Source organism: Procambarus clarkii, chromosome 67 (genome assembly GCF_040958095.1).
Source record: "Procambarus clarkii isolate CNS0578487 chromosome 67, FALCON_Pclarkii_2.0, whole genome shotgun sequence".
Lineage (NCBI taxonomy): Eukaryota > Metazoa > Arthropoda > Malacostraca > Decapoda > Cambaridae > Procambarus > Procambarus clarkii.
This window is the reverse complement of record NC_091216.1, coordinates 2,924,149-2,946,264: the sequence shown is the minus strand read 5'-3', so window position 1 is coordinate 2,946,264 and position 22,116 is coordinate 2,924,149. Positions and strand designations below refer to the sequence as shown.

At 42.6% G+C, this 22,116-nt stretch overlaps 1 protein-coding gene across 1 annotated transcript in view; it reads right to left on the bottom strand.

Moving 5' to 3' along the window:
- The window catches only part of LOC123767803 (ankyrin repeat domain-containing protein 17-like), a gene marked incomplete at its 5' end in the record, with an annotated part of 156,888 nt that overhangs the window by 104,772 nt on the left and 30,000 nt on the right, over nt 1-22,116 (bottom strand). The window contains 2 exon segments of the mRNA XM_069310327.1: nt 10,442-10,540; nt 18,246-18,446. Coding sequence (XP_069166428.1) covers nt 10,442-10,540; nt 18,246-18,446 — 300 coding nt within the window.

Sequence of the window (22,116 nt, the reverse complement as noted above, 5' to 3'; positions counted from 1 at the left end):
AGCAGCTTCTTTGGAGACATCGTGTGTTACAAATTGTAGTCGCAAAACCACTAAAAACCCAAAGAAAAGCTCAAATAAATCCAGAGGGATGCTTGTCGTGTGCGATACAACAACACTGGCGTCGGAGGCGTCCGAGAATTTGCGAGAACCCGCGAGATGCTAGGAAGCACCATGTGGTTTTGCTCGTCAATAGAGGCGAGCTCGTCAATAGAGACAAATTTGCTGCGAGTGGCTTGCTCGTTACTGGAAAAACTCGTTAATAGAGCCACTCGTTAATCGAGGTTCCACTGTACAACAATAAACAGCGAAGCTGAGATGGCAAATGTCTTCCTATTTCCAATAGGGTATAGTTACCCTACAGTTACCTTGCGATGATTTCTGGGCTCAATGTCCCCAGTGATCATTGTCCTTTGTCCTTGACCTGGTCTCCTGGTTACTGGACTGGTCATCCAGGCTGTTGAACATGGCTGCTTGCAGCGTTGTTGATCATCCTTTGGAGACATTTATCAAATTCTCTCATGAACAGTGTGAGGAGTCAGCCAGTTATGCCCCTTATGTGTAGTGGAAGCGAGTTGAACAGTCTCGGACCTCTGATGTTGATAAAGTTCTCTCTCATACCTATTGAACCTCTGCTTTTCAACAGGGGGGTGGGGGTATTCTGCACATCCTGCCATGCCCTCTGGTCTCATGTGGTGTTATTTCTGTGTGCAGGTTTTGGGCCAGCCCTTTTAATATTTTCCATGTGAAAATTATCATGTATCTCTCCTGCCTGCACTCAATAGAACACAGATTTAGGCATTTTAGTCAGTCCCAATAGTTTAGATGTTTTACAAAGTGGACTTTAGTAGTAAAGGATCTCTGCACGTTCTCCAGGTCAGTAATTTCTCCAGCTTTGAAAGGAGCTGTCATTGTGCAACAGTATTCCATTCCAGAGAGCACTAGCATCTTGAAAAGTATCATCATTGGTATAGCATCTTTAGTATGAAACGTTCTTGTTATCCAACCTGTCATAATTCTTGCAGTTGTGACGGCTACTTTGTGTTCTTTAGCCCTTAGACCACGCAATGCATAAATTATTTTGTCAAATCATACATGTAACACAAGTTTTTAATACTTGTGTAAACACTTTCCAATTTTTTTTTGCGTAATCAACTAGGTAAATGCTCCAACTTTGTTTAAATGATAATGATTCAAGTCACAGTGTAACTTGAAAAATAAGAATCAAAATTAATTTTAAATTTGAATAATGAAAACGACAGATTTTCAATTCAGAATAAAAAATATAAACTATCACCAATTGTTCATTTAATGTTATTATTCTCTGAGAATAGTATATGATCTTCATTTTCATCTAATTACAATACTGTATAGCTTTTCCGTACAGTTTACTGTACAAAAATCGTCAATAGGGTTATCTTGAGATGATTTCGGGGCTTTTTTATTGTCCTCCGCGGCCCGGTCCTCGACCAGGCCTCCACCCCCAGGAAGCAGCAGCCTGTGACAGCTGACTAACACGCAGGTACCTATTTTACTGCTAGGTAACAGGGGCATAGGGTGAAAGAAACTGCCCATTGTTTCTCGCCGGCGCCCGGGATCGAACCCGGGACCTACAGGATCACAAGTCCAGCGTGCTGTCCGCTCAGCCAATCGGCTCCCTTGTTTCTTTTCGGTAGTTTCGTCATTATTGCAAGTTTTCCCTTGCACCTAGATCCACCGAGCCTGTATGGTGCGCGTTTCAGTACTTCGGAAATCTGGAACGATCTTGAATCTCTTATGATAATATTTGCATGAAGCGTTTGTCCTCTGTCCGCTGACTGCACTGACGACCTGGTGTAAACCGAATACCCAACCGAGTCACAGGGACGTTAGAAGAAACGTGTGCAGTGTAACAGGCAACCGATCGAACACATTAGGCAGCCCACACCTGGGCTGACCCCATTCACAGCCCCAAGTGTAGAGACGAGAGAGCCCATGAGGCACAAAATCCGCACGTCAGGCGAACGACAGGTGAGAGGCGGAACCAAAGAGCCAGAGCCCAACCCCGCAAGCACAATGAAGCGAGCACATAACACCCTTGACACAGGAAAACGTACCACTGAACAGGCACCTCCACCATTGCACCGTGGAACATGGTGGAGGCGGGGCCCTGAACTCAAGCATGGTTAGACAAGCATAGGAGAGGGGCAGGATGAGTACAGGCAGGAGCTGCCTCGTATGGGCTAAGAGGCCTCCTGCAGTCACCTGTGATCCGAGGAAGGAATCAGGTGATGAGAACAAGAGCTGCCACGTATGGGCCAATAGCCCTGCAGCAGGCACCTTGGTTTTTATGTTCCACGTTCTCAAGTATGTATGTACACCCATTCCTACTCCCAAAAACAAAACCGGCATCAGGACTAAGGAGACGCCAGACCGCACCAACTCACCTGCAGAACATAGGCGCTGAAGGGACATGACGCAGGCCTATGAGAACGTAGCCGCCTCCGGCGGCCAGGGCGCTCATGCCGGAGAAGAAGAGGGGAGCGGCGAAGGAGGCTCCCCCCACCCAAAAATACAGAGAAAAACCTTGTGACCTCCCCACAGCGGCACTCCAGAACACCCAAGAGCAACGGGACACAGACTGGAGAATGATAAGAGCGAGAGGCAAAGCCCCCGAGAGAAAATGGACGCAGAACACCAGCACGTGTGCACACCGCCCAGAACCAAAACAAACTCCCACTGCGCATGCGCAGGACACGAGAGAAAAGTAGCCCAACAGGTTGGGCTACACAGGTCCATCCTACTCCGAAAAACAACAGATCAGAAAAGTAACTCAACGGGTTGTATCTTGAGCAATCCGTTGAAGAAACAGGCCAACTCATGGAAACAGAAGCCAACTTAGCCGGCCCATGTAATGAACAACGAACCGAACCGTTCGTTGTAAAACAACGAACCGAAACGGAACCCAAGCGGGCCACCAGTAGCCCAACATGGCGACAAGTAGCCCACCATGGCAACACGTAGCCCAAACGGCTACAAGCAGCCCAAGCAGCGACAAGTAGCCCAACCGGCGACAAGTAGCTCAATCCAGCATCCCAGACCAGAATGGAAGGAAAATGAGCAGTGCCGAGACTCTGCACGGAGAGAAGAGATATGAATAAACGAACGAGAAGACCAAAAAAAAATAGAAGCTGCCCGGATTAGGACCCACAAGTCCTAGAAAGGACCCAAGGGAAGCCCCACCGATTGATGACAGACGTACCAGTAAAACGGGAAGGAGCAAAACCGTCCCAAACCTTAGAGAACATAGAAGCAAACACAAAGGACGAAGGCACAGAAATCCCAAGAAGAGGGGGACTTGACGGAGAAGTCCCGTCCCGAGAAAAAAGGGGCATAGAACGTAGAAAAGCACCCACCGACAGGACGCAAACAACGGGCAGAATGGACAAGGAACTGAGCCCGTGAAGGGGCTGACGCCTAAATACTCGTGTGGAGAGGGGGGGGGGGGAGGAAAAACCCCACTCCACAAAACCGCAAGCCCCGCCCAGAGGGGTAGAAAAACCCCGGCGGGGACCAACGGGCCTGAGGCCCCCATGTCAGCCCCAGGAACCCAACCGGAAGGCCTCGGAGCCGAGCTGTCCCCCCAAAGCCCCAGCCTCAAGAAAACCGGGGCAGCCGTGAAATGCATTAAGGAAGGGAGCCCACTGGCAGACTCTTACAACACGGCTGGAGGAAACAGGCTTGAATGCCTCCGTCGCTACCCGGGAAGGGGAAGTCCCCGATACCAACCGAGTCTCAAAACCATGGAAGCCCCGCCCTGACCCCGAACCCACAGATGGTAAAGACCCGGATGTAGGGAGGGAGGAACCCAACAAGACCACCAACAAAATCGGGGCAGCCTCGGGGCTTCTGGGGAGCAAACAACTAGCGCGTTGCCACTGAAACCCCATGTGCAACGCCCGTGCAGCCTGCACCCACAGAGTCAACAGGACTGGGCAACAGTCACAAACAAGCAATAAAACTTGCAGGACCCCGGGCCGAAGGTGTCATCGACCCCACAGGCTGCAGACGGAGGCAAAACCGTGAGTCACCCTGAGACAAGGGGACAGAGCAACACTCGAACTCGCACAAAGCGAGGGGGGGGACACCGGGGCCACACCTATCGGGCCCACACTCCCCCTTGGGGTTTCCCAGGGTCCCGAACGTTTACTATATGAGGACTCGCGCTCAGGTAATCCCAGGCAGGGTACTGCTAACCGGCGCACATGGCTACCAAACAACATTGTAAGAGCTGAACCCCTGGGATATGTACACCCACGAGGACCTAGCAGGGGGAACCACCGGAAGAAGGAAGAGAACTCGACACAAAGGGGGAAAAGAACCAAAGGCAGAGCCCCCCACCAGGTAGATAAACAAAAAGATAAAGAAAACCATGCAAAAGTACAGCGTACCCAGGCAGAACAGAGCCAGCCGCTATGATTGGTGAAAACAAGCTGGATAGAACCCTGCGCCCAGCCAGTGAAACTGCCCCTTACCCTAAGGCGAACAAGGGAAACAGAATCCCCGATCACACACAGGGCGGCCGAAAACCGAGCAGCAAATGGCCTAGCAGAAGCAGGACCCAAGGAACTTGTGGAAGGTAACCCCAAGCCCCAAGGGCAGTTACAAGGCACCTAGTGAAGGGAACCCTAGGCGCAAGCAGCCCGAGTACTGGGGACTCGCTCCCGGCTCATGCACCACCTAGAAGACAGACACCACACCTGCTTGATACCTGCTTGATGGGGTTCTGGGAGTTCTTCTACTCCCCAAGCCCGGCCCGAGGCCAGGTTTGACTTGTGAGAGTTTGGTCCACCAGGCTGTTGCTTGGAGCGGCTCGAATGGGCCACATACCCACAACAGCCCAGCTGATCCGGAACTTCTCTTAGAAAACAGTCCAGTTTTCTCTTGAAGATGTCCATGGTTGTTCCGGCAATATTTCTTATAGTCGCTGGGAGGATGTTGAACAACCGCGCACCTCTGATGTTTATACAGTGCTCTCTGATTGTGCTTATGGCACCTCTGCTCTTCACTGGTTCAATCTTGCATTTTCTTCCATATCGTTCACTCCAGTACATTGTTATTTTACTGTGTAGATTTGGGACCTGGCCCTACAGTATTTTCATTGTGTATATTATTTGGTATCTCTCTCGTCTCCTTTCTAGAGAGTACATTTGGAGAGCTTTGAGACGATCCCAATAATTTAGGTGTTTTATCTCGTCTATGCGTGCCGTATATGTTCTCTGTATTCCCTCTATTTCAGCAATCTCTTCTGCTCTGAAGGGGAAAGCGAGTACTGAGCAGTACTCAAGACAGGACAACACAAGTGACTTGAAGAGTACAACCATTGTGATGGGATCCCTGGATTTGAAAGTTCTCGTAATCCATCTGATCATTTTTCTGGCTGACAAGATATTTGCTTGGTTATGCTCCCTAAACGTTAGATTGTCGAACATCATTATTCCCAAACCCTTGACATGCTGTTTTTCTACTATGGGACGATTCGATTGTGTTTTGTACCCTGTATTATGTTTAAGATTCTCATTTTTGCCGTACCTGAGTACCTGAAATTTATCACTGTTAAACATCATGTTATTTTCTGCTGCCCAATGGAAAACTTTGTTGACATCTGCTTGTAGTTTTTCAATGTCTTCAGCACAGGTAATTTTCATGCTGATTTTTGTGTCATCTGCAAAGGACGACACGAAGCTGTGACGTGTATTTTTGTCTATATCAGATATGAGAATAAGGAACAGTAGTGGTGCAAGGACTGTACCTTGAGGTATAGAACTTTTAACATCGCTTGGACTTGATTTTATCTGATTGACTGTTACTCTTTGTGTTCTGTTCGAAAGGAAATTGAGTATCCAGCGTCCTACTTTTCCAGTTATTCCCGTTGACCTCTTTTTGTGAGCTATCACCCCATGGTCACATTTGTCAAACGCCTTTGCAAAGTCTGTGTATACAACATCTGCATTTTGCTTTTTTTCTAGGGCTTCTGTGATTTTGTCACAGTGGTTGAGTAACTGTGACAGACAGGATCTTCCCGCTCTAAATCCATGTTGGCCTGGATTGTGCAATTCATTGTTTTCCATAAAACTAGAAATTTGATTCCCAATCACTCTTTCAAACACTTTTATTATGTGTGATGTTAGTGCAACTGGCCTATAATATTTTGCCATGGCTTTACTCCCCCCCTTGTGCAACAGAGCTATATCTGCAGATTTAAGTGCTGCTGGTATCTCCCCTGTATCCAAGCTCTTTCTCCATATTACGCTGAGTGCTCTCGCTACTGGTACTTTACATTTCTTTATGAATATTGAATTCCATGAGTCAGGCCCAGGAGCTGAGTGCATAGGCATATTGTCAATTTCTCTTTCAAAGTCTTCCGAGTTTGTGGTAATATCCGTTATATTATCTGCAGCTTGAATGTCATTCATAAAGAAGCTGTCTGGGTCATCAACTTTCATGTTGTTTATTGGTGTGCTAAACATAGCCTCATACTGGCTTCTTATAATTTCTCTAATCTCTTTGTTGTCCTCTGTGTACGTACCTTCATTTGTAATTAACGGTCCAATATTGGTCGAGGTTTTGTATTTTGATTTTGTGTATGTGAAAAAATATTTCAGATTTTTCCTTATCTCTTGTATAGCTTTGTTACAATTCTATTTCCTCAGACTCATATGATCGCTTCAACGTTTGTTCCATTTCTTCGTAACCTGTTTAGGCTTATTTTCCTTGCTTGTGATAGTTGTGTCTGCAGAAGCATTTCCGTTATTTTTTTCCTTCTGTACAGTCTGCGTTCTCTTTCTAGAGTGTTCCTCTTTCTGCCCCTCCTCACAGGCACGTGCTTGAAGAAGACCTTGTAAGCTTCAGCTGTCAGTTGAGCCATTCCCTGTTTTTTACCTAAGTGTAGTTACAGGATGAGAGCTACTCTCGTGGTGTCCCGTCTTCCCAGCACTCTTTGTCATATAACGCTTTGAAACTACTGACGGTCTTGGCCTCCACCACCTTCTCACCTAACTTGTTCCAACCGTCTACCACTCCATTTGCGAAAGTGAATTTTCTTATATTTCTTCGGCATCTGTGTTTAGCTAGTTTATATCTATGACCTCTTGTTCTTAGAGTTCCAGGTCTCAGGAAATCTTCCCTATCAATTTTATCAATTCCTGTTACTATTTTGTATGTAGTGATCATATCACCTCTTTTTCTTATCTTCTATTTTTGGCATATTTAATGCCTCTAACCTCTCCTCGAAGCTCTTGCCCTTCAGTTCTGGGAGCCACTTAGTAGCATGTCTTTGCAAGTTTTCCAGTTTGTTGATGTGCTTCTTAAGATATGGGCACCACACAACCGCTGCATATTCTAGCTTTGGCCTAACAAAAGTCATGAACACTTTCTTTAGTATATCGCCATCCATGTATTTAAAAGCAATTCTGAAGTTAGAAAGCGTGGCATAGGCTCCTCGCACAATATTCTTTATGTGATCCTCAGGTGATAGTTTTCTATCTAGAACCACCCCTAGATCTCTTTCTTTATCAGAATTCTTTAAAGATTTCTCACATAATATATAGGTTGTGTGGGGTCTATGTTCTCCTATTCCACATTCCATAACATGGCATTTATTAACATTAAATTCCATTTGCCAAGTGGTGCTCCATATACTTATTTTGTCCAGGTCTTCTTGAAGGGCATGACAATCATCTAAGTTTCTTATCCTTCCTATTATCTTAGCATCATCAGCAAACATGTTCATTTAATTCTGTATACCAACTGGTAGATCATTTATGTAGACAATAAACATCACTGGTGCAAGAACTGAACCCTGTGGTACTCCACTTGTGACATTTCTCCAGTCCGATACATTGCCTCTGATCACTGCCCTCATTTTTCTATCAGTCAGAAAATTTTTCATCCATGTTAGTAGCCTACCTCCAATATTTTCTAGTTTCCAGAACAACCTCTTATGTGGAACTCTGCCGAAAGCCTTTTTTAGGTCCAGATAGATGCAGTCAACCCAACCATCTCTTTCCTGTAATATCTAAAAAAAAAAAATTCAGGGCTATTATATTGGACTTCCTCTCTTATATAGCGCTGTGTACCCCTGACGTGGAAATCAGGGCAAAGAAGATTGTAGCATTTCCTCTCATTAACGGAGAGTTTGCATAGCTTAGGGTCAAAATATCTACACTGTAACAAAACATCTGCCTTTCCCTAACCAGTTTCGGCATTTCCGTGGGTGCATGAATGAGCATTCCGTGCCTCTGGGCCCATATCTGCACTGTCCTTTTGCATAATACCTGCAAATATTTTCATCTGTGATTGTATTATTCTTGTTTGTACCCGTGCACGACTTGGCTACCTCTGTGTTTTTTGTTCCAACTTTCTCGTTTCTGCATTCATTCTCGGTATTGCCCTTATCTTTCTCCTTGTTGCTTTCGTCTTTCTCATTTGTGTTCTCATTCGTCTCATTTTTCTCTCCTTATTCATATCACTGTTTGCTCTACAATATTGCTCTTCACTGTACCACACTCTAGGTACAGTGCTGAAACAACCACCGGAGCCAGAGCACACAACAGTGCCATTAGCATCAGCCGCAGAACTGGGGTGTGGATCGCCGGCGCAGTAGGTCTGGGGCTCCCCCTTCCCCTCCCGGGGAGAGGGGCTGCGCAGATAGCGGCGCGACGACGAATGAGGTCATACTAGTTTGCTCGTTTTTGTTTGGGGAGTTCTATCTACTCGTTCGGCTTTTGGTCACAATTTTCACCAGAATAGGGGTTTGTTTTGGGATGCCTACCTTTCTGGGTGCCTATCCCGGTCAATGGCAGACACAGAATGCTTCCAACCACACAGAGGTTTCTATAGGCCATTGCTCCCCTTGCCTCTCTTAGGGGGCCAGGTTGTGGCTCGTGGTCCCCGGTAGGCCCATAAGAACTCGGTACACATGACTGATGCCAAAGTCTGACATTAGCATATCAGCCTGGTAAGCTCCGAGTAGCCGTAGGGGCTCCCACCAGAAAAAATAATTTTTTTCAAATGACAAAAAACTCTTGACAAAGGCATCTTGACAAATATTTGACACTTTACCAGAACCGAATCCATGACAATTAGATGGGGGGAAGGGTATGTGAAATGACTCATTTCTTGAATAGTTTAACTTAGGCCTACCCCAATAAGACTATGACCAGACCATTTCCCCTACAAACTTGGGCAAGACTAGCCCCAAGTGTCTAGCCTCACACTTCCGACACACACACACACACACACACTTTTTTTTTTTTTTAAATTCACTGAAAATTTTTCTGACTGATAGAAAAATGAGGGCAGTAATCAGAGGCATTGGATCTGAATGGAGAAATGTCACAAGTGGAGTACCACAGGGTTCAGTTCTTGCACCAGTGATGTTTATTGTGTACATAAATGATCTACCAGTTGGTATACAGAATTATATGAACATGTTTGCTGATGATGCTAAGATAATAGGAAGGATAAGGAATTTAGATGACTGTCATGCCCTTCAAGAAGACCTGGACAAAATAAGTAGATGGAGCACCACCTGGCAAATGGAATTTAATGTTAATAAATGCCATGTTATGGAATGTGGAATAGGAGAACATAGACCCCATACAACCTATACATTATGTGAGAAATCTTTAAAGAATTCTGATAAAGAAAGAGATCTAGGAGTGGTTCTAGATAGAAAACTATCACCTGAGGACCACATAAAGAATATTGTGCAAGGAGCCTATGCTATGCTTTCTAACTTCAGAATTGCATTTAAATACATGGATGGCGATATACTAAAGAAATTGTTCATGACTTTTGTTAGGCCAAAGCTAGAATATGCAGCTGTTGTGTGGTGCCCATATCTTAAGAAGCACATCAACAAACTGGAAAAGGTGCAAAGACATGCTACTAAGTGGCTCCCAGAACTGAAGGGCAAGAGCTACAAGGAGAGGTTAGAAGCATTAAACATGCCAAAACTAGAAGGCAGAAGAAAAAGAGGTGATATGATCACTACGTACAAAATAGTAACAGGAATTGATAAAATCGACAGGGAAGATTTCCTGAGACCTGGCACTTCAAGAACAAGAGGTCATAGATTTAAACTAGCTAAACACAGATGCCGAAGAAATATAAGAAAATTCACCTTCGCAAATAGAGTGGTAGACGGTTGGAACAAGTTAAGTGAGAAGGCGGTGGAGGCCAAGACCGTCAGTAGTTTCAAAGCGTTATATGACAAAGAGTGCTGGGAAGACGGGACACCACGAGCGTAGCTCTCATCCTGTAATTACACTTAGGTAATTACACACACACACACACACACACACACACACACTTATTGGTATACAGAACTTGTCCCTGATAAAATTAATTTTAACTGCCGTCCCAGATGTTTTTAGAATGTAACATTACAATGTATACCTACCTTGGCAATCTCCACGTGACCCTTTAAAGCAGCAAGCATCAGTGGGGTGTGGCCCTTCTCATCATGGTCTTCAACATTTGCACCACGATGGAGTAAAACCTGTAAATAAATTTGTAAAAGTATTAAACCTACATATAGAAAACATAACACAATAACAAGATTGAACTTGAGCCATGTCTTGCTTTCCTATCGACGGTTACGGTGGTAGGAGGACGGCCATGAGGTCACACGTTAAGGACGTTAAGACGAGATCTTTCAAAAGAAAATAGAGAGAAGCTGAAACTGAACCTCGCCGAGGCAAAACATTTAAATGAGAGCAAGAATGAAGAAGAAATAAATTCTTTTTTCTACAAAGTGATAGGGGTAGGCAAACCAGTAAAGTGGTACATAACGGCAAACCAACAAAATCAATAGAGAGAGGGGGAGTGAAGAATAAGGAGAGGGGGAACAAGTTCCTGAAGATTGCATACACCAACATAGATGGAGTGAGATCGAAGATACTGGAGTTAAGTGATGTAATACAGCTGCAGACACCAGACATTGTTGCACTCACGGAGACAAAACTTGAAGATGTAATTTTAAATGAGGTCATATTCCCAAGGGGCTACTCAATTTGGAGACGGGACAGAAAAATTAGGAAAGGCGGTGGCGTTGCTGTGCTGGTAAAAGAACACCTAAAGGTGAACGAAATAATAACTGCCAATCCACAAGAAGTTGACATAATAGCACTAGAGATCTGCCATGAGGATGATAAACTAATGATAATAAATGCATATAGTCCACCGCCAAGCAGCACATGGTCAAAGGAGGAGCTAGATAGTAAACGTGAAGGTCTTATAACAATAATGAGAGAGATTATAGCGAGAGCGGATAACGATAGATCACGACTGTTGATAGTCGGTGACTTCAACTTGAAATCCATAGACTGGGAAGCATATGAAGCTAAAACAGAAGATTTTTGGACCTGTAAATTTGTAGACCTCATCCTGGAAACATTCTTGTATCAACATGTTAAACAAGCTACGAGGATGAGGGAAGGGGACGTTCCCTCCATGCTAGATTTGATATTTACCAGGAAGTTGGAAGAGATATTTGACATTCAGTACCTTCCTCCCTTGGGTAAAAGTGACCATGTCTTCTTGGGAATAAAGTATGCAATGCGTTATAAGCTGGAAGAAAATAAGGAGGTTGAAGCAGTTGAAAAACCAGACTTCAGGAGAGGACATTATGGTGACCTTAGAAATTTTTTTAGTGAGTATAATTGGACAGACTTGATGCTAGGCAAGGAAGTGAATGAGATGTATGTCAAGTTTTGTGAAATATATGATAAAGGCACAAAAAAATTTATACCAAAACAGAGATGCAGAACTAGGAAACAGGATTGGTTCAATAGAAATTGCAAGAGGGCTAGAGACCAAAAGACACAAAAATGGAATCAATACAGGAAGAGGCCGAACCCCCAAACATACCAGCGATACAAAGATGCGAGAAACAACTACACGGCAGTGAGGAGAGAGGCAGAAAGAAATTTTGAAAAAGGTATTGCAGACAAATGTAAAACAGAACCAGGTCTATTCTATAAATTCATAAACAACAAATTGCAGGTAAAGGATAATATTCAGAGGTTGAAAATGGGAAATAGATTCACGGAAAATGAAAAGGAAATGTGTGAAACACTAAACGAAAAGTTCCAAAGTGTGTTTGTACAAAATGAAATCTTTAGGGAACCAGATACAATAAGAATTCCAGAGAACAACATAGAGCACATAGAGGTGTCTAGAGACGAAGTGGAAAAAATGCTCAAGGAGCTCGGTAAGAACAAAGCAGCTGGCCCAGATGGCGTTTCACCATGGGTTCTGAGAGAATGTGCATCTGAGCTCAGCATTCCACTTCACCTGATCTTTCAGGCATCCCTGTGTACAGGAATCGTAGCAGACGTGTGGAAACAGGCTAACATAGTTCCAATCTACAAAAGTGGCAGCAGGGAAGACCCCCCTCAATTATAGACCTGTATCATTGACAAGTGTAATAGTGAAAGTATTGGAAAAACTAATCAAAACTAAATGGGTAGAACACCTAGAGAGAAATGATATAATATCAGACAGACAGTATGGTTTTCGATCTGGAAGATCCTGTGTATCGAATTTACTCAGTTTCTATGATCGAGCCACAGAGATATTACAGGAAAGAGATGGTTGGGTTGACTGCATCTATCTGGACCTAAAAAAGGCTTTCGACAGAGTTCCACATAAGAGGTTGTTCTGGAAACTGGAAAATATTGGAGGGGTGACAGGAAAGCTTCTATCATGGATGAAAAATTTTCTGACTGATAGAAAAATGAGGGCAGTAATCAGAGGCAATGTATCGGAATGGAGAAATGTCACAAGTGGAGTACCACAGGGTTCAGTTCTTGCACCAGTGATGTTTATTGTGTACATAAATGATCTATCAGTTGGTATACAGAATTATATGAACATGTTTGCTGATGATGCTAAGATAATAGGAAGGATAAGAAATTTAGATGATTGTCATGCCCTTCAAGAAGACCTGGACAAAATAAGTAGATGGAGCACCACTTGGCAAATGGAATTTAATGTTAATAAATGTCATGTTATGGAATGTGGAATAGGAGAACATAGACCCCACACAACCTATATATTATATGAGAAATCTTTAAAGAATTCTGATAAAGAAAGAGATCTAGGGGTGGTTCTATATAGAAAACTATCACCTGAGGACCACATAAAGAATATTGTGCAAGGAGCCTATGCGATGCTTTCTAACTTCAGAATTGCATTTAAATACATGGATGGCGATATACTAAAGAAATTGTTCATGACTTTTGTTAGGCCAAAGCTAGAATATGCAGTTGTTGTGTGGTGCCCATATCTTAAGAAGCACATCAACAAACTGGAAAAGGTGCAAAGACATGCTACGAAGTGGCTCCCAGAACTGAAGGGCAAGAGCTACGAGGAGAGGTTGGAAGCATTAAACATGCCAAAACTAGAAGACAGAAGAAAAAGAGGTGATATGATCACTACATACAAAATAGTAACAGGAATTGATAAAATCGACAGGGAAGATTTCCTGAGACTTGGCACTTCAAGAACAAGAGGTCATAGATTTAAATTAGCTAAACACAGATGCCGAAGAAATATAAGAAAATTCACCTTCGCAAATAGAGTGGTAGACGGTTGGAACAAGTTAAGTGAGAAGGTGGTGGAGGCCAAGACCGTCAGTAGTTTCAAAGCGTTATATGACAAAGAGTGCTGGGAAGACGGGACACCACGAGCGTAGCTCTCATCCTGTAACTACACTTAGGTAATTACACTTAGGTAATTACACTACTCTCAAGAATGCACAGTTTGTTACCAGTAACAGAAGACCAACATTCCTGCCAACAGGTAAGGATGGAGGAATGAATAACTGGGTAGAAGTCAGAATAAGGAATATTTTTACAAGAGATGGGACGAGCAGAAAGCTTCCCTAGTGGCAGCATCAGCACGCTCATTTAAAGAGACATCAATATGGCTGGGAACCCAGGAAAACTCAACTTACCTAAATTTACTGGAAATAGGAAACAGCCAATGCTGAACCACGATAACCACTGAATGGACCGGAATAAAGGACCCGAGAGCCATGAGGGGACTACGAGAGTCAACGACAACTACAAAGAAAGATTGACAACGAGAGTTAACGACAACTACAAAGAAAGATTGACAACGAGTCAACGACAACTACAAAGAAAGATTGACAACGAGAGTTAACAACAGCTACAAAGAAAGATTGACAACGAGTCAACGACAACTACAAAGGAAGATTGACAACGAGAGTTAACGACAACTACAAAGAAAGATTGACAACGAGTCAACGATAACTACAAAGAAAGATTGACAACGAGAAAGCACGAGACAGAGAATTGCATAAAATTCCGATGTGAAGATGCTAGTCTCCGGAGGTAGGCAAATCATATAAGTAATAGGAAAAACAACAGAGTAGCCTACACTGTCCACAGATTTGGGTCCATCGGTGAAGATGGAAATGGAGTGGGAGTGCGAAGAAAAGTGCTCAAGGAAAAGGCATTTCAGAATCGTAGGAGGGGTAAAAGCTTTAGTGATGCAGGTTAAGGATGTACAAAACTTCGGAAGGGGGACTCTCCACGGGGGCAAGGAAGAAACAACAAGGAGAAATATAGAAATACGAACTAAAAGAGAATCCTGTAAGCGAGATAACCGGACAGAAAGAGGGAGGTGGTGAAGAGGAACAGGAACCATAGGAGGGGTAAAAGTTAAAGCACGACAGAGGCAGGAGGAAGGATGTTGCAAGGACTGCACAAGATAGAAGAAGACAGTAGCGATTACGGCGGTCCTGGAGATATAGGAAGCCAGTGTCAACATACAAGCCGAGGGCGGGAGTCGAACAAAAGGCACCAGAGCTGAGGCACAACCCAGTATGATGCAAAGGATCAAGACAGTGAAGAGTAGAAGGAGAAGCAGACGAGTAAGCAGGGCAACCATAATCGAGTTTAGACAGGAACGAGAGAGGAATGTAAAGCGAGGAGTGCGCGCCTATCCGCTCTCCAAAAAATATAGGACAATACCTGAAGGAGGGTAAGGGCCTTGGAGCATTCAACTCAGAGGCAAGAGATATGGGGCGACCAAGACAAATGAGCGTCGAAGATTAACCCCAAAACCTTAGCGGAATCCTTGTACACAATGGGGTGACCACAAATAATTATATATTATCTGGCGTTATAATCTGGAAGAAAATATGAAGGTTGATGCATTTGAAAAACCTGACTTTAGGAAAGGACATTATGGCACCCTTAGAAATTTTTTTAGTGAGTATAATTGGACAGACTTGTTGCTAGGCAAGGAAGTGAATGAGATGTATGTCAAGTTTTGTGAAATATATGATAAAGGCACAAAAAAATTTATACCAACACAGAGATGCAGAACTAGGAAACAGGATTGGTTTAACAGAAATTGCGAGAGGACCAGAGACCAAAAGACACAAAAATGTAATCAATACAGGAAGAGGTCAAACCCCCAAACATACCAGCGATACAAAGATGCGAGAAACAACTACACAACAGTGAGGAGAAAGGCAGAAAGAAATTTTGAAAAAGGGATTGCAGACAAATGTAAAACAGAACTAGGTCTATTCTATAAATTCATAAACAACAAATTGCAGGAAAAAATAATATTCAGAGGTTGAAAATGGAAAATAGATTCACAGAAAATGAAAAGGGAATGTGTGAAACATTAAACGAAAAGTTCCAAAGTGTGTTTGTACAAAATGAAATCTTCAGGGAACCAGATACAATAAGAATTCCGAAGAACAACATAGAGCACATACAGGTGTCTAGAGACAAAGTAGAAAAAATGCTCAAGGAGCTAAATAAGAACAAAGAAGTTGGTCCAGATGGAGTTTCACCATGGGTTCTGAGAGAATGTGCACCCGAGCTCAGCATTCCACTTCAACTGAGTTTCCAGTCATCCCTGTTTACAGGAGCTGTAGCTGATGTGTGGAAAAAGGCTAACATAGTTCCAATCTACAAAAGTGGAAGCAGGGAAGACCCCCTTAATTATAGACCAGTATCATTGACAAGTGTAATAGTCAAAATATTGGAAAAAATAATTAAAATTAAATGGGTAGAACACCTGGAGAGAAATGATATAATATCAGACAGACAGTATGGTTTTCAATCTGGAAGATCCTGTGTATCGAATTTACTCAGTTTCTATGATTGAGCAACAGAGATATTACAGGAAAGAGATGGTTGGGTTGACTGCATCTATCTGGACCTAAAAAAGGCTTTCGACAGAGTTCCACATAAGAGGTTGTTCTGGAAACTGGAAAATATTGGAGGGGTGACAGGTAAGCTTCTATCATGGATGAAAAATTTTCTGACATAGAAAAATGAGGGCAGTGATCAGAGGCAATGTATCGGACTGGAGAAATGTCACAAGTGGAGTACCACAGGGTTCAGTTCTTACACCAGTGATGTTTATTGTCTACATAAATGATCTACCAGTAGGTATACAGAATTATATGAACATGTTTGCTGGTGATGCTAAGATAATAGAAAGCATAAGAAACTTAGAGGATTGTCATGCCCTTTAAGATGACTGGGACAAAATAAGTATATGGAGCACCACTTGGTAAATGGAATTTAATATTAATAAATGCCATGTTATGGAATGTGGAATAGGAGAACATAGACCCCACGCATCCTATATATGTGAGAAATCTTAAAAGAATTCTAATAAATTAAGAAATCTAGGGGTGGTTTTAGATAGGAAACTATCACCTGAGGACCACATAAAGAACGTTGTGTGAGGAGCCTATGCTACGCTTTCTAACTACAGATTTGCTTTTAAATACATGGATGGCGATATACTAAAGAAATTGTTCACAACTTTTGTTAGGCCAAAGCTAGAATATGCAGCGGTTGTGTGGTGCCCATATCTTAACACTATCGGTCACTTTGGACCAGACTCTCGTCCATTATAATTCTCCTGAGTCCTAACCGAGGACCGGATTTGCGTCCACAACAAAATTATTTGTATAATATTCATTTTTTATCCAATCGACCTAGGGATAGTATCAAAATAAGTGCCATTAGAATGCGCACAATTTGATACCAAAATGAAAGATGTAACACGAAACTTGATGTCCGAACACTTATGATTATAAATAGGTTTTTAGTCAAAATTTTAAAATGTTTGTTAAAATTCTATTTATTGTGCTATTATGTTGGAACTAGTTTTAAAATGCGCACCTTTAGGTCGCAAACAATTTGATACCAAAATGAAAGATGTAACACAAAAATTTATGTCAGAACACTGGAAAGATACAAATAATTTTGTGATGAGCTTCCAGAATTAAAATATTTGTTAAAATTCCAGTTATTGCTCTATTGTTATGGGACTAGTTTTAAAATACACACCTTTTTATTGCGAACAATTTGATACCAAAATGAAAGACGTAACACGAAAATTGATGTTATCAAACTGAACGAGTATACACATTAGGTTGCAGTGTACAAATTGGTGCTCGTTCACAGGTAAGTTTAGGCTTTTCTGTGGGGAGGCACTCCAAACTTTTGTACATTATATTCATACACATCTATAGGGAATTTAATTGCGAACACAATGATACCAAAACGAGCGACGTAGCACGAGAATTAAGGTGAGAAAGCTGAAACGAGTATACACACTTAGGTGTCACCTCGCGCTTGCCCGCACGCTCGCCCACACGTCAGGTGCGTGACCCCCTAAGTTGAATGCGCGCCTGCCCGGTGAGCGACAGTGTTAAGAAGCATATCAACAAACTGGAAAAGATGCAAAGACATGCTACTAAGTGGCTCCTAGATCTGAAGGGCAAGAGCTACGAGGAGAGGTTAAAGGCATTATATATGCCTAAGCTAGAAGACAGAAGAAAAAGAGGTGATATGATAACTATGTACAAAATAGTAACAGGAATTGATAAAATCAATAGGGAAGATTTCCTGAGACCTGGAACTTCAAGAACAAGAGGTCATAGATATAAACTAGCTAAACACAGATGCCGAAGAAATATAAGAAAATTCACTTTCGCAAACAGAGTGGTAGACGGTTGGAACGAGTTAGGTGAGAAGGTGGTGGAGGCAAAGACCGTCAGTAGTTTCAAAGCGTTATATGACAAAGAGTGTTGGGAAGACGGGACACCACGAGCGTAGCTCTCAACCTGTAACTACACTTAGGTAATTACCCTGAACATACCAGCAGCTGTCAATGTATAAAAACTTCCCAGTTCTTACCTGTACTACATCAATGTGGCCACCTTCACAGGCATACATGAGAGGTGTAGAGCTAAATGATGATTGTGCATTGACATCAGCATTGTAGGCAATCAACAGCTTGACTATTTCTACATGTCCTGCAGCGGCCCCTTTCATCAAGGGGGTACAGCCCCCCACAATGTCTCTACCATCCACATTGGCATGCTTTGCAAGGAGAGCCTGCAAAAATATATTTAATGTTGACACAGGTTGTTAGCAACAAAACTTTGGCAGGATAATAAGACAGGAAAAAGCATGTTGAATATGTCCCATTTCATGGGGTCAGAAAACAAACCTTGAAAATAGAGGTAAATAATATAGCACAGTTATAATATTAAATAATACAAAATTAAACTATCACTCACCATTCATTAAATGATTAACAATATATAGCATCCAAAATAATATACTTAGGTGAGCAGACGTGTACAAGGACAACCTCATTAACCCTTAAATGTTGCAATGTATAGATATACGATGGGAGTAACTGTCACTGAATAGCGCACATCATACATATACGATTGAGGGTCTCGTGCACAATTTAGATGTCCCGTGGTTACACAGGGTTCACATCAACTTCCTCAGAGCTCTAAACACATGCCTTTTTTTTTTTTTAAATTGTGGGTAACATTCCTGGGTTTGAGAGCCTCAGTACTGAGTGAGCAACTACAGCTGACCCACGCAGCATGAGCTAACAGCATTGCTGTTCAGCTTGTGAACAGAGCATCGCCTAAAAATGTCAAAATATATATTATATTTAGCAATGATAGGTTTACTGAAGACCTCTGACTGATAAAAAATGACCAGGATTCTGATAATAGCACGATTGTGGTCATAATTAGCAATGTGCATAGTATGGTGGGAGTAGTAGTTTTGGTGAGGGAGGTAGGTAGCATCATCTGCTGACTCTGTGTGGCAACCTGTTATTGTCTGATCTTTCCATACCAGCTTAGTGTTACCTGCTTGATGGGGTTCTGGGAGTTCTTCTACTCCCCAAGCCCACCCCGAGGCCAGGCTTGATTTGTGAGAGTTTGGTCCACCAGGCTGTTGCTTGGAGCGGCCTGCAGGCCAACATACCCACCGTAGCCCGGTTTGTATGGCACTCCTTGGAAGGAAACAATCTAGTTTCCTCTTGAAGATTATCCACGGTTGTTCCGGCAATATTTCTTATGGTCGCTTGGAGGACGTTGAACAACCGCAGACCTCTGATGTTCATACAGTGTTCTCTGATTGTGCCTATGGCACCCCTGCTCCTCACTGGTTCAATTCTGCATTTTCTTCCATATCGTTCACTCCAGTATGTTGTTATTTTACTGTGTAGATTTGGGACCTGTCCCTCCAGTATTTTCCATGTGTATATTATTTGGTATCTCTCTCGTCTCCTTTCTAGTGAGTACATTTGTAGAGCTTTGAGATGATCCCAATAATTAAGGTGCTTTATTACGTCTATGCGTGCCATGTGTGTTCTCTGTATTCCTCTCTATTTCAGCAATCTCTCCTGCTCTGATGGGAGAAGTGAGTACTGAGCAGTACTCAAGACAGGACAACACAAGTGACTTGAAGAGTACAACCATTGTGATGGGATCCCTGGATTTGAAAGTTCTCCTAATCCATCCTATCATTTTCTGCCTGCCGCAATATTTGCTTGGTTATGCTCCCTAAATGTTAGGTCGTCAGACATCATTATTCCCAAATCCTTGACATACTGTTTTCCTACTATGGGCAGATTCGATAGTGTTTTGTACCCTGTATTATATTTCAGTTCCTCATTTTTGCCGTACCTGAGTACCTGGAATTTATCACTGTTAAACATGTTATTTTCTGCTGCCCAATCAAAAACTTTGTTGATATCTGCTTGTAGGTTTTCAATGTCTTCGGCAGAGGTAATTTTCATGCTGATTTTCGAGTCATCTGCAAAGGATGACACGAAGCTGTGACTTGTATTTTTGTCTATATCTGATATGAGAATAGGGAAAAGCAGTGGTGCAAGAACTGTACCTAGAGGTACAGAGGTTTTAACTGCGCTTGGGCTCTATTTTATTTGATTGACTATTACTCTGTGTTACGTTGAACAGGAAATTGAGTATCCAGCATTCTGCTTTACCAGTTATTCCCATTGACCTCATTTTGTGAGCTATCACCCCCTGATCACATTTGTCAAATGCCTTTGCAAAGTCTGTGTATACTACATCTGCATTTTGCTTTTCTTCCAGAGATTCTGTGATTTTGTCATAGTGGTTGAGAAACTGTGACAGAATCTTCCCGCTCTAAACCCATGTTGTCCTGGTTTGTGTAGTTCATTATTTTCCATAAAACTAGAAAGTTGATTCCTAATCACTCTTTCAAAAACATTTATTATGTGAGATGTTAGTGCAACTGGTCTATAATTTTTTGCCAAGGCCTTACTACCCACCCTTGTGCGGCGGAGCTATATCTGCTGATTTAAGTGCAGCTGGTATCTCCCCTGTATCCAGGCTGTTTCTCCGCATTATGTCGAGCGCTCGCGCTACTGGTACTTTACATTTCTTGATGAATATTGAATTCCATGAGTCTGGCCCAGGAGCTGAGTGCATGGGCATATTGTCAATTTCTCTTTCAAAGTCTTCCGAACTTGTGTTAATATCCGTTATATTATCTGCAGCTTGAATGTCATTCATAAAGAAGCTGTCTGGGTCAACAACTTTCATGTTGTTTATTGGTGTGCTAAACATACTGGCTTCTTAGAATTTCACTAACACCATTGTAGCCCTCTGTGTATGTACCTTCAGTTGTAATTGAAGGTCCAATACTGGTGGAGGCTTTTGGAGGAGGGAGTACAATTTCCAGTCAAAAATGTAGCACTTGGCATAGGCAGTTCTAATCGTCTCTAAGACGCTACAGCTTCGACACAAAACAGGCAGCAGACTAGGACTGCATCGAGCTACAATGCTCTCCCACATAAGAGCTCCGTGACTCCGACCACACTCGGCTCTCTGCTCTGCTCCAAGCTCCGTCTCAACGTCTACGACACTGCTGTATCCCGGACTACTAAATAAATATTTAACTCACTAAACACTGTGTATCTAATCTACCCAACAACGTAACATAATTGTACTTTACATTGGTAACGTACGATTATTTTAATCCCCTATGCTATGCCGTCCGTTATTTTCGTTATTTTTTTCCTTCTGTACAGTCATCTGCGTTCTCTTTCTAGAGTGGTCCTCTTTCTGATTCTGCTCACAGGCACATGCTTCAAGCAGACCTTGTGTGCTTCAGCCGTCAGTTGAGCTATTCCCTGTAATCACCTAAGTGTAATTACATGATGAGAGCTACACTCATGGTGTCCCGTCTTCCCAACACTCATATAACACTTTGAAGCTACTGATGGTTTTGGCATCCACCACCCTCTCACCTAATTTGTTCCAACTGTCTACCACTGTTTACTAAAGAGATTTTTCTTATATTTCTCCAGCAGCTTTGGGTTGTTAATTTAAATCTATGACCTCTTGTTCTTGAAGTTCCGGGTCTCAGGAATTCTTCCCTATCAATTTGATCGATTCCTGTTACTATTTTGTATGTAGTGTTCATATTGCCTATGTTTCTTCTATCTTCTAGTTTTTGCATATTTAATGCCTTTAACCTCTCCTTGTAGCTCTTGTCCTTCAGTTCTGGGAGTCAAATATGAATGTCAAATATCTTTTCCTCTTTCCTGATAAATATCAAATCCAGCATGAAGGGAACATCCCCTTCCCTCATCCTCGCAGCTTGTTTAACATATTGAAACATGAAAGTTTCCAGGATGAGGTTTACGAATCTACAAGTCCAAAAATCCTCTATTCTAGCTTCATATGCCTCCAAGTCTATGAAT